General features: G+C 39.5%; 1 protein-coding gene across 2 annotated transcripts; it reads right to left on the bottom strand.

Annotated features, from left to right (window-relative positions):
* Positions 1-314: 314 nt before the first annotated feature.
* ddhd1a (DDHD domain containing 1a) lies at positions 315-20,693 on the bottom strand. Of its 2 annotated transcripts, XM_067479376.1 has the most exons (14): positions 19,409-20,693; positions 18,091-18,267; positions 13,613-13,714; positions 9,195-9,323; positions 7,948-8,095; positions 6,668-6,777; positions 6,262-6,368; positions 5,915-6,177; positions 5,297-5,372; positions 4,816-4,965; positions 4,481-4,545; positions 4,212-4,384; positions 3,515-3,712; positions 315-3,397 (listed from the first exon to the last, which is right to left on the bottom strand). In XM_067479376.1, the coding sequence occupies exons 1-14, from the start codon at positions 20,196-20,198 to the stop codon at positions 3,216-3,218; spliced, it is 2,670 nt and encodes an 889-aa protein (XP_067335477.1). In that variant the 5' UTR covers positions 20,199-20,693; the 3' UTR covers positions 315-3,215. The 2 variants fall into 2 exon arrangements, with proteins under 2 accessions (XP_067335477.1, XP_067335478.1); XM_067479377.1 differs by lacking the exon at positions 13,613-13,714 and having other exon boundaries at positions 19,409-20,692.
* Positions 20,694-21,252: the final 559 nt, after the last annotated feature.

A 21,252-nucleotide genomic window follows, 5' to 3' on the forward strand; every position in this document is an offset into this window, starting at 1 on the left:
ACAGTGTGGATGAGCAATGCAACCACGTTCCTGCTCAGTTCAGTCTACTCCTACATAACAGAAGTTCCAAATTCAATATTTGGATCTATAATCTGTGCGATACGACAAAGTAAAAAGCAGTTTTCATTGTATTAAAAAATGCTTTAATAAAATGAAATAAATACATGGCTTTGGATGGCAGTTAGAATCCATTACAGGCATGGGTTATTGCACAGCTCTAAGAACAGAAAGAAACACTTTTCCCAGACATCAGTTGAAAGTTAGAGCAACAGTCTTATCTGACATAAATGTAACATTGTCCCCAACAATTTCTCTTTCTCACAGGTCTGACTACACATTGCTGCAGGCCCTCCTTTATTAACCCCTACATATTTTAAAATACTGTTGACACCTGTGACAGCACTTGAACTTTTACTTAATAATTGCTTAAACTGGTGTCAACGGGAGTGTTTGATCTAAACAACAAAAACCTTAACAGCAGGCATTTCCATGAAGCACGTGGTACTTTAAACAAGAAAAATATAGATCTTAATAAAAATTTTCTTTAATGCTCTTGAATTTGGTTGCCATTGTTTTTATCAAGCAGAGTAGTGGAGCACAGTGGAAAATCTGTGCTTGAATCAAGAATTGCTCTGAAGGAAAATGTGCAAATTCCACATACATTTTGGAAACTCACCAACTGGCAAGAATGATGTTATTGCTCCAGAGGTCTGTTCACACTCCACAATATGCATTTGCTATTTCTGACTCCTCTGTGTGATTATAAAAAGCAGAGGCAACAGTGGAATTGTTACTGTATTTTGCACTTGCATGCCTGCTGTCCAAGTAACATGTTAAAATTGTCTATTGCTGCTAATGTGACACATGCTCAGCAGAATGTATTTAAAATAAACTGTTTTCTACATAACATCTGTGCAACCCATGACTGATTGTGCAATTTCTACAAGGACAAAAGCAGAAACACTCTCATATCACATGTTGTTCACGGTCTGGTCATCTGAAAGGCAGCCTGGTTTCAGTCACTAGGCTTTTACAGGTACACTTTAACACAAATATACAAAACACCAGTAAACTGATTCCATTTCGTTGTAGACCAATCGACAACAGCCCTCGACTGTGTGGAACAGTACAACAGCAGTTTGCACAACATCAAATCAAAATAAGCGCTTTGAAAACTATGATATAATGACAATTAGGGAACAAAGGAAATCTCAAACTGACAATAACCAAGTCTATCACATGTAACTCCATATACAATGTCAGAGTATAATTGCTCATCAAGTTTCTCATCTTTTGCAAATGTATTCTGAAATCCGTTAACAATCTTGAGTGGTTTTTGTACTTAATGTAGAACGCATAATTACATGTGTATTGGCACTCAACCATTTGCTATACACATGAGAACTTGCAAAGTGAGTAAGCCTTTTGATTTCTGCACAATTCCTACTTTTTAAAAAGGATCACAGTAGGGCAAAAAACTAACTAATTTTATATGCTTTTATAAACCTAAGGCAAGGATTCATGATAGACAGCAAAATACATTTTAAGAAAACAAATAATGACATAACACAAAATTAGCTGTCTCTGTTCATATTTGTTTTTAAGGGAAACTACCTAAAGACTAACCAAACCACACTTTCATACAAACAAAGAGGCAAGCTGACAAGAATTTCGATTGCTCCTATGGGGAAAGTGTGAATTAATCACCAATTCACAATAAAGGCAACACAAGATACAATTAGATTTTGTTTTTTTAATATACCATAGAAGCCTCATGATAAAATTATTTTAATTTTACCTTGGGCCAGTTACATTCCTCTGGAATATATGTAGTAGCCTTAGCAAACCTAAAGCGGAGCATTTAACAAACAAAACATAAATATTTGGCCAGGAAGGACACCCTTTTCCTGGGATAAGACCCAGGTTTATACCCACAAAAACCTGAAAATAGCTAAGAAAATATGTCTTTTTTTTTTTAGGAAAAAATACATTTAGTTTTTGTCTGGATATCAATATAAAGATATTGTCACAGAAAATCATGTCCACAACTTATAACATAAAAGCAATTACATTAGTTTGAATTACTGAGACTGCTTTTGAGAAACACCTCTTGTCTAGTATATGATATTATCAAGTTTTGGATTCTGGAAACTGTCAGAGAAGAACTATATATGCCTGGCCTTCATGTAAGAGCGTACATATGTCTGTCATGACAAAGCTCCAGTGGTTGTAAACCTTGTTACATAAACGTCACAATGGAAACTAATAAAAGTATATTGTGTACGGTGTTCAGCTGTGGTTAGTGGGAGATATTTTGTCCCTGGTATGAAAACAAACTGGCTAGTTATCAAATAATGCAACATACATCACTTTTGTTGACATGGAGAACATAAAAATGGAGGTTTGCTCAGTTTTATCTGGTGAATATTCATTTCATAGTTAAATAATTTTAAAAAGACGTAAACATATATGAGGTCTTCCTTCATTTTCCCAAAATTCCCAAAAAATAATGCCCCGCGTGGAAAAACTGATTTGTTAATTGAATAACACTGAATAATTTTGAAAACCACTGCATTTACTTGTCGGCATGACATTTTTGAGATGTGGCAGCATACATTTTTTAAAAAGAAAGAACTATTATTTTTGATAATTACATTTCTTTATCCTTCAAATTTCTTTATCCTTTAAAAAGTTGTAAAGATCAGACACAGAGCTTGAAGCCACTGTAATTGAGGGACAAGCAAGTGTGTCACAAGTCTCAAGAGAGGCTGGAATAAAGCACTGATGAACAAGAAACTTCATCAACAGCTGGCAGCTGTTAAATTTTACTTGGGGGTGATGTTGAATCTCTCTTCTACAGGACACAAGAAACTTCTATGCATTAAACTTATTAGACTCACATTTCATGTTTATAGTTTGTGGTCACTCTGAGAAAAGGTGCACCTCCTTTGGGGTTCCTGGTCCAACACTACCATCCTTAGGGTGAGTAATGTTACGAAAAAGAAATAAAAATGCACATCCTTGAATGACTGCAGGTTGTCAGTAATAAGTTGAGGTTTTAAATGAGGTAAATCAGAGGATGATAAAGGAGGAAATAGACTTTGTGTATTTAAGCAGTTTGTGTGCATGAAAAATAAAAGCAGTCTATTTTTTTAATCTTGTCAAGATGATGACACACTTCTTCAGGGTAATAAGACACTAAACAAGTGTGTGCATTATAATGAATGTGCTTCCTCAGTCTGGCTCTGGGATATCTTCTGCTTGTATATGAAGGTCAACAGGAAGAGCGCTATGTCATGTGAGCACCAGTAGCCTGTGTGTGAAGTCACTGCTGACCAATAGCGACTCTCCACCAGACCCTCTCTGAGCTCAAAGTCAATGCGCCGCTCCAGCTCCACTGTGAGACAGAAACAGTGTACATTTGTGAGGCAATACCCAATACGCTCTCAATAAACTTAAAAAAAATTAAAAGGGAGTATTTGCTATTAATAATATAAAAGGTAGGTAAACTCACGTGATGTGTCTGTAGTGGGTGAGGTGGGTCGAGCCAAGGTGGAGAGGCCGTATGCTGACTGGCTCTCTTTTTGCTTCTGCTCCTCTTCCTCATTGTTTGCACCAACCTCAAGTCCTAAAGACACTGAGGGCTGGCTGTTGGACCGTGAGAACCGTGAGAAGAGGATGCCCCCGATGCCTTTGCCTATGCTCGCCGCTCCTACATTGAAAGAGAGTAATAAAGAGGGTGGCATGGGAAAAAAATTTAGTAAAAAAAATTATATATATAAATAAAAGAATTAATTTACATTAACCTATTTACTGTTTCTCCACATGATGGCACTGTTAATGACTTAAACTAACTTAAGAACGTTATCTGCCATTACTTGAAATATTGAGCCTAGCATGAGAGTAAGAATTTTACCTGGAAAAAAGAATCATCACCAGAATGAAATTGAATGTCCTCAGCTCTTTCTCTGCACTTCTTATTGCCGTCAGAAGTAATTACTTTCCTGTGCCAGTTTTGCATGTAGTTACATTTAACCTATATTGGGTTTGTTTAACAATTCTATGGCTCTTTAAAACACCAGGGATCTTGTCAAATTATATGCAGCAATGTTTGAGAGTCTTAAAACGTTAAGACACGCCAATTCTTCACCATGATGTAGCTTTAAAATGTAAGACAGTTTTAACAAAGAAAAATAACAGTACTTTCATACCAAGTATGCTGGCCTTGCCTAGACTGGTAATAGAATCCCCATAGTGCTTGCGGGGGAGGACAGGAGAAGTGCTGGGGCTGGGTATGCTCTCACTGTCTGATGTTGGGTCTTTGACTGGATTCAGAAAAGTGGGCCGGATCTCGTCGTAGTGTGTAGGGTTAATGGCACTACACCTGAGGAAAAAAAATATTCAGAAGAGAAATCAAATAAAGACATTTTGTGTAAAGAAGTTACAACCAAGTCTAACAAGACAAAATGCAAGTTCTCACCAATGTATCTGAACAGGTGCAATATTGCTGTAATGTTTGAGGATCAGGGGCTCCAGTCTGTAAGCCTGAGCAGAGAAAACAAGTTTCAGCCAACTTACAGTACAGTTAAATAACATAACCTTTTTAACGTATGCATATCTGGATGATTGAGTTGCAAATACAAATTAGCAGAGCACAGAAGAAAATAGCTAGGAAATTCCTACTTACGACTCACCCCAAACACGTGTGGGGTGAGTCAAACAAACATAAGAAAGAGGGGAAAAACCAACCAACCAAACGAACAAACAAAAACTAGTTTTCATAATCCTTGGCTGAGGGAACCAAGGGACACTGACCACAGGATCAGTAGGATGGAAGACATTGAAGAGCCTGCTGCAAATGGAGGTGGGCAGGATATGATCCTGATGGCAACTAGTACCAGGACGGATCCCTCTTAGGGCCAAGAACACTGCCAGAGGAGAACCCATGCAGAAGAAGTTCTCTACCTGAAAGACATGTACTTAGAGTATTTACATGGAAAGTTTTTTGATCTGATTAGTTTGATTCATGCATTCATGTTTCTTTTATTATAAAACACTGTTTAACCATTGGATGTAATGGTTGCCTTATTAACAAATTTGAATATTTTGTGTCATTTAGACAGGTATAGGTTACCTGTAAATGATTACATTATGATGAGCAAACAAAGGATTAAAGAATAATTCATGGTGCTTACTGGCTCAATAGCAATACTGCAACCACTATTATTTATGTTTTCAAAGTCATGGCACATTAAGTGTGTGTCTCATGTTGTGTAAATATATGTGACATTCTTACTTTAAATTTGAGGGCTGGGGGTGCAGAGGGTTTAGTGGCTTCCAGTGTGAGAAGATGATTTTCAAGCTCTCGCAACCTGTTACAAACAAACAGTTGGCAGATGATCTACAGTATATATCATTTTCCTTATACATTCTCATATGCCTCTGATTACCTGAACACAAACGCCCTCACCCCTATCATCTATTGAGAGCTTTTGTTTCAAGCCAGTTTTCAATTTCTCATTTAGATTAACAACCTTTTTTTCACCAGCCTCTCGTTTTACCAAGTTAATGATGCATGCAATGAGTGACACTGCACACACAGGGCAGAGGGTGGTGCAAAAGAGCTAGATTAGAGGAGTCATCACATTACTCTGCTGCAAAATCAAAAAATGAACTTGCCTTTTGAAAATTAGCTAACACAGCACAGATAAGCCTATATGACCATATAATCTGTGCTGTATTGTTGTATATTCTGCTGCCAACTAGCCTAATATTTTAGATTATCATTAAGACATACCAAAATATATAACAAGCGGTTCTGAGATCTTGATCAAATTTTACAGTTTTATCCCTGAAATCTCTTATGGACACACAGCAACACTCCTTCAGATCAACACACAGAGAAAAGAACTACCTATTTCTTGTGATTCGTAGCTGCTCTAAAAGGTGCCGCTCATCGCTGGACATCCAGCGCAGGTCAAGCTCTTCTTCCACAGTGTGATGTTCCTGCAGACAGAATTGTACAGGATCCCATCCAGTCATGATGTCGTAGGCAATAACACAGCCAAGGGAGTGAGACACTATGGATACTTTGCCTCCCTTCTCCTCAAACTCAGGGTTGCGGGAGCAGAAGAGTGTGTACAGTCTGTTTAGTTCTTGTGTTAGGCCCTTGGTAATCTAGAGAAACAAGAAGCAGAGAAGTTTATTGTAAGAAAAATAAAATTAACAGAGATGATAGTCTGTTAAAGTGTGTGATCTCACCTCATCCCTGTAAAGAGGGCTGTTGTAATACATGATGTCCATAGCACTGCTATTGAGGAGATCTCTCAGTCCTCTCACTTTGTCTGGTGTGATTGAGTCTACTGTATCTACAGAAACATACCAATATCACAGTCCAAAAGAGCTATTTAATAGCAAAGTATGACGCCAATGTTGAATAAATATTGCAATGCCACTACCCCTTTAAATTATTAAACACATTCAGTTGATTACAAATCTTGGCCTATGACTATGTGCACATTAACCACAAAATAACCATGATTGTCTGAAGTTAGTGACAGATACTGTCAGCCTCATTTGTTCAGCACCAGTTCAGACCCTTTATATAAATAGATTTTTAATGCAAACAAATCATACAAAGTGCAGGGCTTTTTAAAAACTCACAAACCTCCATCCAGTGTAAGTTTAGAGCGCCACTCAACAGGCAGGAACTCGACATGGTCATCAGTGTGCTCTGAAAAGTGCTTTTCCTCCATCTTTCTCACACCCTCCCTCAGCCTGAAACAACACAAAACAACAAAGAACATATAGTCTATGTGGAAAATATTCAGGTACAAAGTGCTAAAAAGTGCTTGATTTAGAACCAGTGTCATTATCACATTGTCTGGGAAGCAGACAATGACAGGTTCTGAGTGGATGAGTAGCATCCTTTAAGTATATCCAGCTATGTTAGAGACTGACTAGGGAGTCTGTTTGCCCTTGTTCTCTCACAGACTTTAATGACTGCCTGGAAGAGAAGAATGATGGCCATTTTCCTGCTCTATGATGTAGCAGCTTCTCCTATGCAGCACACACAATGGCTACATTGCTGCAAGTGCATTGGGGCACTATTAGCTTGCAGGCCACAAAGAGATACACAAAGACAGAGGGTGTTGACATGTGTAAATGGAGTCTGTGAGAGGCTTTTAGGTTACTCAGATTGGAGCATGTAATGGAGGGTTTAACAGCGCTACCTCCTGTGTCTGAAGGGAAACGTAAATGCTGAGAAGGTTGAGTGTTGCATAACAGAACTTTCTATGTTGCACCCACAAAGATTCAATACATCTTATGTTTCAAATACTACATTTTACTAAATATATATTATAAAAGAGACAGTCCCAGATTTTGTTTTAGGAGCTTAAAAGGGCCCTAAACTCCCACAGTTTACTCTTTTACTGCTGATGATCAAATTCAAAAATAAAATTAGGTCATGCTCAAAGTAAGGCAGCAAAACAAAGAATTAGCTAGACATGTCAGTTTGATCTTTGCTCCTGGCTGAGGAAAACATATATGCTATAATGCACAAGGATGTGGGAGTGAGGATAAAGTGCTCTGCAGTTTAACTTGGACGACTTTACCTGCTTGGCTGACCTAAGCTGTAGACAGTGGCCTGACACAAACTTTGTGACACAGAGACACACATGGCTCTAGTCCACACAATCTGCATGCCTTCCTTCCTAGTAATGTAAGCTTCGTCCATCATTGCCAATACACTGGTGCCATCTATTTCCTTTACACTGTTGACAATTGGTAACAATTCACTGGCATATCACTCAATTTAATAACAGAGGTAAGCAATGTGCTCCGTTATTGTAACTTCCTAGTTTTATTTCCTAATTTTACTTCTGTCCTTAAGAATTACATTTATGAGATGTCCAACAATCAAATAATCTGAAAACGACAACTCACATTCCAGTGTTTTTAATAATGCGTCCCTGGTCCATCTTCTGTCCAATCCCATGGACCACAAAGACAACATGTGTAGTCTGAGGGGGTTTGTCCTCTGGTGAAGCCTCCTCAACATAACCCCGATGGAGCCGTGTGCCACTGCTGGAGGCTGGAAGAGGAGGGATGATAAAGTCGTACATTATGTATTTTAACCATCTTTTTAATTGTCTTTTTTTCACAGTAAACATAAAAACAACCTGTTCCCTAGAAGGCTATTAATATCCAAGACAAGATGCTTAATGTAACATGCTGGTAACATGAGGTCAGTAGGTGAGTCTGTATGCGAGTGTGTCCCAAAACTCGCTGGCAGCATGTGCTTAGATGGCTGAGTGTGTCCCCATTTAGAATCTATAGTTTAGCTCAGTCATGTCCTGTGCAGTAAGATGACAGGATCAAGGGAATTTGCTGTTGTGTGGATAAAACTGAAAACAATTCTGCTTACTAAGCATTGTGTGTCAGGGGTAACCCTTAACAGCTCTTCCTCCTATTTTTTGTGATGGCGATGAAAATTAGGAGTAGAGCTTAAAGACTGTAGATCAGGTTTGAGTCATCCATACAAAAAATTAAGAGTCACACACACACACACACACACACAACAGAGCTACTTGAAGGAACAGATGGACACCACATGATCTTCTGGGCTAATCCAGTTAAGAGTCTGAACTGTAACCAGCCATGTTTGAACAACTGTGAGCAAATGGTTGCCAATATTAAAATGCATGCACACTGCAAATATAGTAGCAAGTATGTTGCTTGTGCATTAGATGAATGCATAACATGGCAGAGACACAGTAGCAATGTAGTACTTTAATGTAAAAGCTATGGTAGTGACGCTGTATTAAGGAACTGTGACTTAGTATTTTGATTAGAATCTAAATCAGATATGAAGCAGATATGATGTTTACAATGTTCACCAACATAGGGTGCTGGCAAATGACATTTGCTAATTAACACTTAACGCACAGGCACAGAGGAGTCAGATAAGATGCTTGTTAGTTCGTTTTTTTGGTTATGTACCAGATATGATGGTGATGATATATAGACAGTTAAGGTAGTGGTGGTTTATAGTGTTTCTTCTCATGGATTGCAAGAAGGAAATTAATCTATGCACCTAACATCCTAAAATTCCAATAAAACTAACACTACTTAGGGAAACTACTTATCTTTCTTTTTACCTAAAAAGATGTGAAAACTGAAAGCTTACTCACCTTTAGAGAAGCCCAGTTTCTGGGTGACTGTGCGTGCAATTTTAGAAGTGGTGGCATCACTGTAGAGATATACCTCATCCACGCTGTGCCAGTCCACGTGGGTCCGACTTAACTTCAGACTGTGAGTGGCTGTAAGGGGCCAGTGAAACACGAGTGAGTAAAATATTGGACAGGGCAATGAGAGGAATAGACTGGCAGATAAAAGGTCAAAAATTAAATAAATAAGTTAAAAAAATATTATATATATATATATATTTTTTTTTAGGAATGACAGGAAGAATTCCACCAAGTTATAATCCCCCTTAAATGCATTACAAAACATTTAAAGTCTAGCATCAATCTATTTAAAAAGCCCAATCAAATACAATCTGTAGCATTGATCTGGAGCTAGAAAGAAAAACACACCAAACTATCACACACTGTAATTGCATATTCTGCTCTTATTGTCTGCCTTGCTTGTGTATCATCATTCTGAGTGGATCAGAGATAATTATGTGATTACAGACATGTAACTATATAGTTTCATTTTCAACATAAATTAAGTTTTTTTTTTCAGGGTTTTTGCTATTAAGTATAATGGAGTGACTTAAGCAAGTAAGAGCAGAGATATGGCAAGAGAGGGCAAAACCATTACAGAAGCTACAGTAAGTAGGTACAGTATTGATAAATGAAGGCGGTTGACTTGACACAGGTATTTATGTCTAGGATGTCATTTAAATGTCCAGTGCGGTCAAGTGTAACTGGATCGAATGGGTTAAAGACTGATGTATAAGACCAGTGTACAGTACAGGAAAAAAAAAAATGCTAGGAATGTAGCTAGAATATTAATGTATTATTATGGTGTTTCATGAAGCACACCAAGAACATTTACTGAATGTCTTCTGTACATACATGATGTACCCTTATTTAGAAGTGGAAAAACAAACTGAAATTTATGGTGGTACGCCAATACGTCAACAGGATTACATTTTTCAGGCAATTCCAAATATTTACGTCTCTAGTTAGCTGGTGTTTCTCTATCAATTGTTAGTTTGACGGGAGTTAAAAGTGAAAAAACAGCAGTAACAGAGTAATGCTTAGGGATTGGATGGGGACACTTGAAAGGCAATACGCTGTGAAAGGAAGATGGGACGGAATTATAAAGAGGAGCTGGCATTTAAATAAGAAAGGTTAGAGAGTTTACTGAGCTAGTTTTCTAATGGGCATCCGATGATTGACTCATGTCAATTGGACTTTTTTTTTTTCTTGGTTAGAAACGTTTCGCTACTTATCCAAACAGCTTCTTCAGTCTGAATAACGTGGCTAGGGAACCCAGTTATATCCTCCGGACTGGGCCTTTGTTCCACCCTGGCCTCAATAGGCTCCTTAAGGCAGGAGGTGGGAGTCATCAAGATGTAACGATTACGACCCTTAACTCCCCTAAACCCCTACGATGGCGGTCATTAGGTGTGGCCCTTGGTGGATGTGTGAAGTGGTCCTAATCTTCGTGGGGATTGATGAAAGGGCAGCATGAAAAATGGGAGACAGGTTGTGCCTGAGGCCTCCTCTGTAAGAGAAGGGTTCTCCATGTGAACATAAATGGCTTCACGTACTCCTCTCTCATACTGTCTTCTCTGTCCAAAATATGTACCTTGTCATCCTTAAACGAGTGTCCTTTGTCCTTCAGGTGTTGGTACACTGCTGATTCTGGTCCTGAGGCATTGCTTCTGCGCTGAGCCATCCTCTTGTGTAGAGGCTGTTTGGTAGAGGTCTTATCACTCTTCACTGCACTGGACAGCATACAATGCTCTTCTTGTGTTTAGGTGTTTGATCTTTTGGGTGGATGAGTCTTTGTCTCAGCGTGTTGGTGGGTTTGAAATGAACCGGAATGTAGTGTTTTCTGAAGATCCCTTTGAGCTTCTCTGACACTCCAGCCATGTAGGGAATCACCAGGTTTTTTCTTTGAATCTGAGTCTCTGCTCTGTCCGTCGTCATTGTGATGGATCTGGAGGACATCTCCTTTAAGGCCCACTAAGGTGACTGCAGGAATTGAGAGCTGTCCTCAGATGTCTATCCTCCTTCCTTTTGGCTTCAGAGGAGGTGGGGATGTTTTCTGCCCTGTGGTGCAGGGTCCTGACGACTCCTAGTTTTTGTTGCATTGTGTGGTGGGAGTCAAACTGTAGGTACTGGTCCGCGTGTTTGGGTTTCCTGTAGATTTCCATTTCTAGGTTGCCACAGGTCCAAACAACTGCACAGTCCAGGAACATGACAACAGACTGGCCTGTTGTCATTGGTGTCCTCCCTGGTGAATTTGATGTTGAAGTCAACTGCATTTATGTGGTCTGTGAAAACCTGTACCCAGGTGTCATCTACATATCTGAACCAGTGGGTTGGTGCTGTCCCTGGGAAGGAGTTAGTTGCTTCAGCTGTGCAAGGTGTGGTCCTCATTTAGTCTTTTCCTAACGACTCTCAGGGCATCTGTGGTGGGGATGCTGCTGAAGGGGGAAGTGACATCAAAGGATACCACAGTTTCATCAGTATCAAGTTTCAGCTCTCTGAACCTGGCTGCAAAATCCTCTGAGTTTTGTATGTGGTGATCAGTGTGTCCAACTGACGCTGATAGTATTGAGGCAAAGTATTTCGCGATGTTGTAAGTTACTGAGTTAATGCTGCTGACAATGGGTCTGAGGGGTGTGCCTTCCTTGTAGACCTTGGGATGGCCATACATGCTAGGGGTGGCTTCTCCTGGATAAAAGCGGTGGTAGGTCACCCTATCAATGACACAGTCTCTTTCCAGCAGTTTTAATTAATCTATAACCTTTTTCTTGTAGTTTCTGGTGGAATCTCTTTTCAGCTCTTTATATGTGTGATGGTCATCTAAGAGCATGGTGACTTTATTTGGGTAATCCTCCTTGTTTACGACAATTGTGTATCTTCCTTTGTCGGCAGGCAAAATGATGATGCTCTCATCACTGCTGAGAACTGAGAGAGCCATTCTCTCATGGGTGGTGCCAGTTAAGCATTGGTTTATGCTGTAGAGACTTTCAACCAGAGTTTTTCTGCCTCCGCAACTGGCAGGTTGTTGTTCCAGATGGCGGATTCTGTTGCTGTAATGAAATCCAAAACTGGAACCTGTTTGGGGGTAATTGCAAAGTTTAGACCTCTGACCAAGACCTCCCTCTCTGGCTGGGTGAGTTCCCTGTCTGAGAGGTTCTTTACCCACTTGTCCATTGTGTTTCCTGTTGTTGGTGTTGTTGCTAATGGGCATGGAGAATTACTGAAGGTGATGGATGGGTTTAAAAATCAAGGGCAAATGGGCAAAGAATGTGACAGAATTTGGAATGAGTAAACCGCTTTGATAAAAGAAAAACTAGAATTCAGAGTTTCAGAAAAACAAAGTAAAAAAAATAATAAAAAGGAGAGGGGGACCTAAATAATAAGGACATATATGCAATGTGTTACAATAGTGGTCTGGGGCATCAGTAACACCACTTTTTTGGGCTATGACCTGACAAACAGATCAGCTAAACTCCCTTTATGAGGTTTTCTCATCTCTTCTATGGCAGAACACTAGAGCAATGTAAGGAAGGAAGAAAAAGCGAAGGAAATGTGTGTACTGTCACAGAATGCACTCGCATTTTATTATTGCTAATAAAATGTGTACTACATTTCTCTTAGTTTAGGCAGTGTGTTATGCTGTAAAATCACAGGTCTTTGCTGAAATTTGTCTTATGTCAGTGGACACTTGTATTCAATGTGAGATGACAAAGACCCTGAGGCCTCTGAGAAATTTTTGATGGGGGCCAATATCCCAAGAACTAGGAGAGTGATGGACCTCTGAGAGGAATCTCCACAGAATAATTTAAGGCTTTAGTCACAAGCCACAATGACCCCTGTGTTCAGCTCATCATTTGTGCTTTGTTCATTGTCCCTAGAGCAGTAGGTGATCGTGGTTTATTAATGATGGAAGGGATGACAGAAAGCAGTGAAAAGAAAAATGGGAGATGGGGTCAAATGAGGTAAAAACTGTGGTCTTTGAGAACCTTTTTTTTTTTTTTTTTTTTAATTTATTCCAGATGTGCAGGTTGACAGTACAGTTTTTGCAGGTGAGTGAAGCACATTGTCTACCAACTATCCCACCAAGGTTATGAGAGACAGAATGACATGCTTCCCAAAAAAGGAGGAGAAACCAAACTAGGTTACAGCACAAAGGGAGAGGTTCTAGCAACTAGGCCCAGTTAAGGGTGTAAATAGAACCTGGAAGGGAAGCCAAAATCAATTTTAATACAACTGTTTCTAACTGAGCCTAGGTCTAGGTCTAACTGTTAGATTTCAATAATCTGAAACACAAACAAAAGAAAATCTAGTACAGCAGAGGCCTACACCTAAAAAAAAAAAAAAGAACGAACACAAAAAAAAACATGGTATTTTTACAGTACCTTGACAACGTTTGCGCTTGTGGCATGTAGTTTTAGCACTCGTGTGATATCCACTCCATTTGAACAGAAAAGGAAGGTAGAAAGGGGGCAGGTGGGAGAGAACTAACAACCAACAGAGAGTAAGTAATGACCATTATCTTTGTGTCAGTCACACAGACTACCACTGCCATCATTTGGGAACAGGCTACTTTACCAAGCTGCGCTGCTATCGGGTTACCACTTGAAAGCTCTGGATACAGAGCATTTACTGGTTACCGATACAACTTGTCAAATGCAGGTATGTGTCATGGAAATAAGCTAACATGAGGCCATGGTCATAGGCTGCCATATACTGCACATCAGTCTAGAGCTAAAAATGCAGCACTGCTTGACATACGCCCAAGATGACTGAGGTAGCTTAAGAATTAGATTCATTACAGAAATCTCTTGCCTTTACTGTAAAATCTAAACATGCATTAAAAGTCTGCATGTTTTCTTTCACATATTGAACTTTTGTACACACACACACACACACACACACACAGCATTGTTGAAAACACATTTTGTCTAATCCATACATCTAATCCTAAATATGACAGGTGTAACAAAAATCCTATGTACCAAAGTACCACTGAAAACATACGTTTTTGACAAAATGTTTAAACATATTAAGGGGCACAGCAGGGTTAATGAACATTTTAAGACATCTGTGAAAAACATAAAGCAAGACAAAAATAAACACACTCTAAAATAAACACTCTAAACACACAAACATTCGGTTTCCATTTGGGTTGATTAATAATGCATATTTTGTAAATTAGAATCACTTTGAGGACTGATTCTGAATCCCACTCAGAAAGAAAGATAGTAATGACAATCATCCAAAGTGGTCAGATTATAGACTTATTCTGAAATACTGCTTTTTGTTAGAGCTGAGCAAATGAGAAAAATAATAAACCCAACATTCTGCAATGTGCTACTTTATGAAAACAGGTAAAAATGACAGTAAGTCATTTTAAAAGACATAAAGTTGTGCTTTTATGGTAAGAATGTGATTTTTATTGCGATATAAGGTTTGATAATTGCCCAATCTAATTTTATTGTCTTCAGAAAAAAAAGACAATTGTGTGATACACACAGAAAACAAATATGAAGACTGATGGACAGAAACTAGAGTTAGGTTTGTAATTGGTGGTAACAATTGCTGCATTCAAATAACCTGGAAAAGACATATGTCTGAATATCTACATAATATCACACTGACTGAAGTTGTATATGCAGTACACCAAATCACTGAATCAGTTGTAAGCGCTTGGCTTGATCTAACATTTGAATAGGTCTCCTCAGCATTTGCTAATCAAATCACCAAAGTCCACAAGTCTCAGCCCTGAGTAAAGCATGATCAGACTTGCAAATGTCAGCAACGTCTCCCTCCGCAGAGACAGAGAAAGACTTAGGAGAAGAGACCTGCTGAGTTCACAGGAAGTTTGCTTGACATAGTCCACATTATAGCACTGATGAATACATCCCTAACCATAAAAAAAGAAAGAAAAATAAATAAATGGGAGGGAGTGGGTGTGATTGTAATGGAATCTTTTCACATTGCACTCCAGTACGACTCCACTAACCACTTCAACCTCAATGGCAGAATTATTAACCTCCTGACAGAAATTATAACATAAAAGTAGAGCCGCTGTATTTGTATTGTATTGCATTAGATTGTACAGATGTACCTATAAAGTGGCAAGTGAGTGTATGTGTTATAAAAAAACAAACAAACTTTATTTGTGCAGTAGCTTAGTATTTGACAGTGACAACTGAAAAACTAACACTACAAGACAAACAAGGCTAGCTATTGTTGTTACTAAGCAGTAAGCTGGGACAAACTCAGCAATTCGGGCTACACTCTATTTCTTGTGCCATGTGAAAATTTCAAACAATCCAAAAAAATTATTATTAGTTGTGTAATGAATTTGTTTGTTTTTGTTTTTTTAAATGTTTCATCAGCCTTCAGTCACACATAGCATTCCTAGCCTTAAGAGATAGTTGAACAAATATGCTGCTGACTACGTAATATTGACGGGTGTTGCCTACCTACAAAAATAACTATAACTATAACATTTAAGTATTGTGTTAGCAGATGACACTATTTGCTGCTAAGACGTCAAACAGACTGGGACACACCCCATACTTTCCATCATGCTGCTCTGTACTAACATGCACACAAACTGGAAAGGGGAATGGACAGGATCCTCTCCTAATTAAATGTCTTATATGCTAATTTTCACTCAGTCAGCCTTGCACAATAACACAAGCATGGTTAGGCTAAGAAAATAATACTTTTTCCAAATTTGGCTAATGGGAATCAAAGCATTAAAAGGCAATTCATGAAACCCACCCCATATAATGCACTTGATGCCATTTTACACTCTACTAAATAAGAGATGTGGAGTTTGATACCACAAGTTCAAAATCTGTAAACATTGTCAGTTTTCCTCTCCCCTCAAATATAAAGTGTTGACTCTTTGAAGAGGATTACAAATTAAAAGAAATTAAACTAATAAGGCATTGTTAATTCACCATTTCAAGCTCACAAAAGCCTTTAAATTAATCATTTCTGTTAGTGTTATGGTTTATTTATAGCACTAAAACTACTCAACTATCATAAATATCCCATCTGATGCTGTTCCTCTTATTCACCTTTTATGATGTATCAACAGAAAGGTACGTTTGTATCATGAGGGAAGAAGACATTTGCACACTTTTTGTATCTAGCATGTGATGTTTCTGCACAGCACCCTGGTAAGCCTACCATATGTCTTCTGCTTTGCTAACCTTTCTTCTCAGCAAGCTACCGAGGGTGTATGAAGGGGGGGGGGGGGTAGAAAAGAAACAGTAGAGATAGGGAGGGAGGAACAGAAAGCAAGGGAAATGTGTGTACTGTCAGAAAATGCACTCTTTATGTTCCATTTCTTAGTGTTGTTCAAGGTAGCATCCTTATGCCCCCCCAAATTATTATTAGTTCCAAGATGAAATACTCTACAGTAAAAGCTCCCTGTAACAGCACCTTAAACAAGGGTTAGAGGTTTAAAACCAGAAATAATGTAAAGTATGAACACAGTTTTAACTGTATGCCATAATTATGTAACTAAAAAGCAGCATTTACTTGTGCTAGACTAGACGAGGTCATGTGATCTGTGAGTTTTGAATTGGAAGGTCCTCCTATTTGTGTGCTCCTGCAATATATTTTAAGCAGCTGGCTGACTAACATTGGCATCTGAGGCTGTTTATATATTTGAGTTCACAGATCATTTAGTATTCCTGTCACAATGTACACTAATGCATGAAACAGGAGTGACTCCAGGTTTTTCTCAAGACTGCTGTGTTTAGAGGCTGTGGAGGTAGCCAAGTGCGTATGACAAAAGGGGACAATGCACATGAAATTTGAGCAGTACTGTAACTGCTTTCTTATGCTCTGACGATGGCTTTTTATTATTTTTACGTAGGGGGATTGCAGGTGTCCTGACATGCTGGACAAGTTGCAGGTTGAGGCAAGGAAAAAATGCATGGGCAAAATCAATTTGCGACATGCATCAATAACCTGTTCTGATTGAGGCTGTGTTTAACAGTTTTTCATATTAAATACATGCAACCAACCAGAGGTAGTACGCGTAATTAAATATTGTTGATTTAGTATTTTGTTCCAGATTACACTGGGGATGTTATGAAACATTCCTCAGTTTCTCTGTCACATACTCCCTCAGTTCCTACACGCACACCAAACAGTTCCTCACTGTGCTAAACGCTTGCTTTATCTTTTTGTCTCAGTGTCTCTTTATTTATCTGCCACATTTGCACACCCACACATTCATCACCAGTGAAGGTCCTGTAGATCTGGCTGCCTTAAGGAGACCGCTGAATCAAAGAGTCTCTTTATTATTGCCTTTCACAGCTAAAGCCTTCTACATTTCGCCTGAGCTAGCCTGGTGAGAGAGGGAGATGCCAGAATGTATGACTTGCACCTGCTTTATACTGGGAAGATGACATTACAACACACACACACACGCACGCATACACGCACATACACAGAGCCACCTGCTCCATTTATTTGTCTTGACTGTGCATCAATAAAATAGCAGACTGGGATGTCACATAATTAACTATTGATGACTCACAAAGGAATATACAACTAATAGCAATATGAGGGCTTTTTTCACTTCACTCTCCTTATGCAGCACCATATAGGTGTTATTTTACAAGAAACTGCAAGTCTGGAATAAAAATATTGCAGAGTTAGGTGAAACCATACATAAGGAAATGTACTTAAGATGATTTGGCCTTTTGTTACAACCCCAACTGCATTCACATTCACCAACAAATCTGATTTTAGTCAACTTATAAACTGCTTTTTTAAATTAAAACATACATGCTTTCTACAGTAGAACATTCTGCTTCACTAAAATTACCCTTTTTTAAAATTACCCTTCCCAGTCTCTCACCATCTTTGCTGTCGACGGTTTTGACCACCAACTCTGTCTCTAATGTGTCCTGCACGTGTTGCCCACGGAAATGGTTTAGGTGCTCCTGCTCGATGAGGTCACTCTCCTCTTCCTCTAGTGGGAGCCAGGTACCATCAATAAACCACTGGCCTCTCATCACTGGAATATGGTCTTGTTCTAGTAGTAAACACAACATATATTTTTGTGTCATCGATGCAAGACAAAATCTTAATTGTAAGTGCAGACTTCTTGAGCAATGTGTGTACCTGGGAACTAAAGGAGTCTGACCTTTTGGGCTAGGACAGGATGTTTTACTAAACAAGTCAATTTTAATCTTGTTTTGCTCTGTGTAGTTTAAGCAAATATTCTCCAGCATCAATGTCTTTACAGTCACTTTCTAGGCCTTTTCATGATGGAAAGGCATTTCCATTTACCTCAACAAGTCTGGCAACTCCAGGAGGGCCAAGTCTCAGTTGCTTGTAGAGCGAGGCCAGTTTTGATTACCTTCTTGACTGACATTATTAACTAACTCTCTGGTGGTGAATATGAGAGTAAAAGCAGAATTTCTGTACTGAGAGAGACTGCTTATATGAGCTTGTGTCAAAAATAAATCAGGACCCTCTTTTCCACATACAGAGAGGCCCACCATAATGTTAAGGCTAAGACAGACAAAAGGAAAACACATTGATACAGGCTTACAGCAGCTTTTTAGTCATTCATATGTGCTCAAAGCTGAGAAGTCTGTAAGTTTGAAATTATATGAAAGTGACCTTTTTACCATTTCTTTCTACACTGTAAAGGACTTATATCTTCAACAGAAAAGCTCCTCTAAATGTCACTTAATGTTGAATTTTAAAAGAAGCAGCTCCCCATGACTCCTTTCATTGAGGTCAGCTTTACTGAGGCTCTATAGTAACAGCCATCATTTGTTCTCTGCCTTTTCCTGGAAATATCCATGAATTAGTTAGCATGGATCACCTGAACCTAATAGACGAACATTCTGGCCTGTTTCAGATATTCCCGATGTACCAGACCAAGTAATTACTTAAGAAGTTGAAGAATAAACAAATAAATCAATAATGAAAAGTACAAGTGCACATAGCTATCAGCTGAACTATCAGATGTTGGTTTGTGTGTTCCACGGGATGAAGGATGGATGCTGCTTGCAATGAGTCTCTAAGTAGGAGCTGTGGGTCAATACTCTGTATGCTGCCATTATACTGGAGACATAAAGAGAACTATACCGAAACAACAGGATGTACTTTGCTAGTGATGTTGCTGCCATAAATATCATTTATTAAACTTTCATGATACTCACGTATCCAGTAAACGGGATAGCACTCCCTCACTGTGATATCCACCTCGTAAAGCCCTCCCCGGACACAAACACGTTCGATGCTGAGTTCAATGCTCCCAGGGTCCCTTTCATCGGTGGAAGTGTCCAATGACCTCTGTCCTCCGCGCACACTGCTGGTCGTCGTCTCCACCGGTACTGCCCCGTTGAGCTCCTTGTTCTCAACGGCGTTATCGGCACTTTCTTCCCGCTCCCCACTGACCTGGCAACCTGCTGCACCAGGGTTCAGTTCGCAGTATTTGCGATACATAAGCTCCATATTCAGTGAGTCATATCCGACAAAGGGCTTCCAAGTTTTCTTGTCCTCTTTATAAAACCACCTCACCTCTTCCGGGCCGAGTTCCGTGACCACTTCATTGAAGCGATGTCTGGAGCTGTTGGACCTCGACCTCTTTCTCCTGTCAAACAACGGACCAGCGTTGTTTGCATCGTTGTCACTGTACTCCAGAGAGCCGCCGTCGAGGTACGCTTCCGGCGAACCCAGGCCCAACAGCAACCCGCTCTGGGGGTTGTGGTGCCTGGCGTGTAACAGCGGCAGAGGTCCGTCCAGTCCTGACTGGACTGAGGACATGCCCGCCCGCATCGTTTCGTCCATAGGACTCATCTCTTGACAGTAGGAAAAAACATCGCGATTCATGAAATCCCACTCGTCGTTGTTGTTTGTAGTATTCAGTCTGGCTGGAGAGCCTTCACTGTCGGTGCCCAAAGAAGAGCTTAAGGCGGAGGATTTGGTTGGAATGTTGAAACTATTCATAACTATGTGAGCAGCACAATCTCTCAGTTACAGCTTCATCTCTAACCACACATTTAAACACCTCTCACTAACCTTACTTCGCATCGATTTCATACTAGTCATAGCTAACATGTAAATCTACAAAATAAAAAATAAAAACCTCCACACAACCTCGCCTCGCATTTCCTTAACTGCAACGCAGGTACATCAGTTCGTTAGCTTGCTAGCGAGCTAAGCTAATGAAGCCGGTTAGAGAACTCCGCGGCTAACTAGCCTACTAGCTACTCTGTAACGTTTACAACCGAGGAAACCGGAGTAACCTATATCCAGTCCTAACTAAAATAAACCAGTGTGAAACCACTTCCCTGGTAGAGTCGTTTGAGTCCAGTTTGATATGAGGAATTTCACAGTCCCCATACTTTGCCCGGTCCGACTCTCTGAGGAATAATCAGATTCGTTGTCCAAACAAACCCTGCATGGAGACGATGCTGTAGTTCGCGTGTATATGTCTTGACAGCTGACGCATAGATCACGGGACTCAGATGTGAGCGCGCACGTTGAAATTGCGCACACTGAGAATGGGATTTTTTTTCCCCACTTGCTGTTGATTAAATGCATTCTTCATATTGCGCACTAGATGGAGACAAACACCTTTTACTTAATAGCTGTCGGCCTTATTTTTTTTTTCAATTACTTTCAAAGTGCAAACCTTTCCACTAGAGGACACCCAATACCCGTCCGGTTAGGAGCTCATACAACATCCCAGCTGGTTTGCTGTTGCTAGATAGGATACTGTAAGTTTACTTTCTAAAAACACTGCTGCGGACTACTGCAATGTTTCCAGTCATGCAGCAGTAGCAGTCCAAAACACAGCATCACTGAAAAGTTTGCTACAGCCACAAACTTTTACACAGCACAAAACCGACACATTTTGACACCATCTCAAAACATTTCTATATAATAAACAATTTTTCATTATCCTAATTTTTATATAGCTTATATATTACTGATAGTGTTGTACAGTGAGCAACTTGTTAAGCAAGTAGCCACAGAATAATTGCCTCTCTGTATGTTC

The sequence above is a fragment of the Channa argus genome, chromosome 16 (genome assembly GCF_033026475.1).
Source record: "Channa argus isolate prfri chromosome 16, Channa argus male v1.0, whole genome shotgun sequence".
NCBI lineage: Eukaryota > Metazoa > Chordata > Actinopteri > Anabantiformes > Channidae > Channa > Channa argus.

Bases quoted from the DNA above. Each gene is read 5' to 3' on its own strand.
- ddhd1a (XM_067479376.1), bottom strand. From the start codon at position 20,198: ATGAATAGTTTCAACATTCCAACCAAATCCTCCGCCTTAAGCTCTTCT. The intron at 13,715-18,090 runs GTGAGAGACTGG...GTTGGTTGTTAG, and splicing joins AACCGTCGACAGCAAAGATG to TTCTCTCCCACCTGCCCCCT. The intron at 9,324-13,612 runs GTACTGTAAAAA...GGCCCCTTACAG, and splicing joins CAAGCGCAAACGTTGTCAAG to CCACTCACAGTCTGAAGTTA.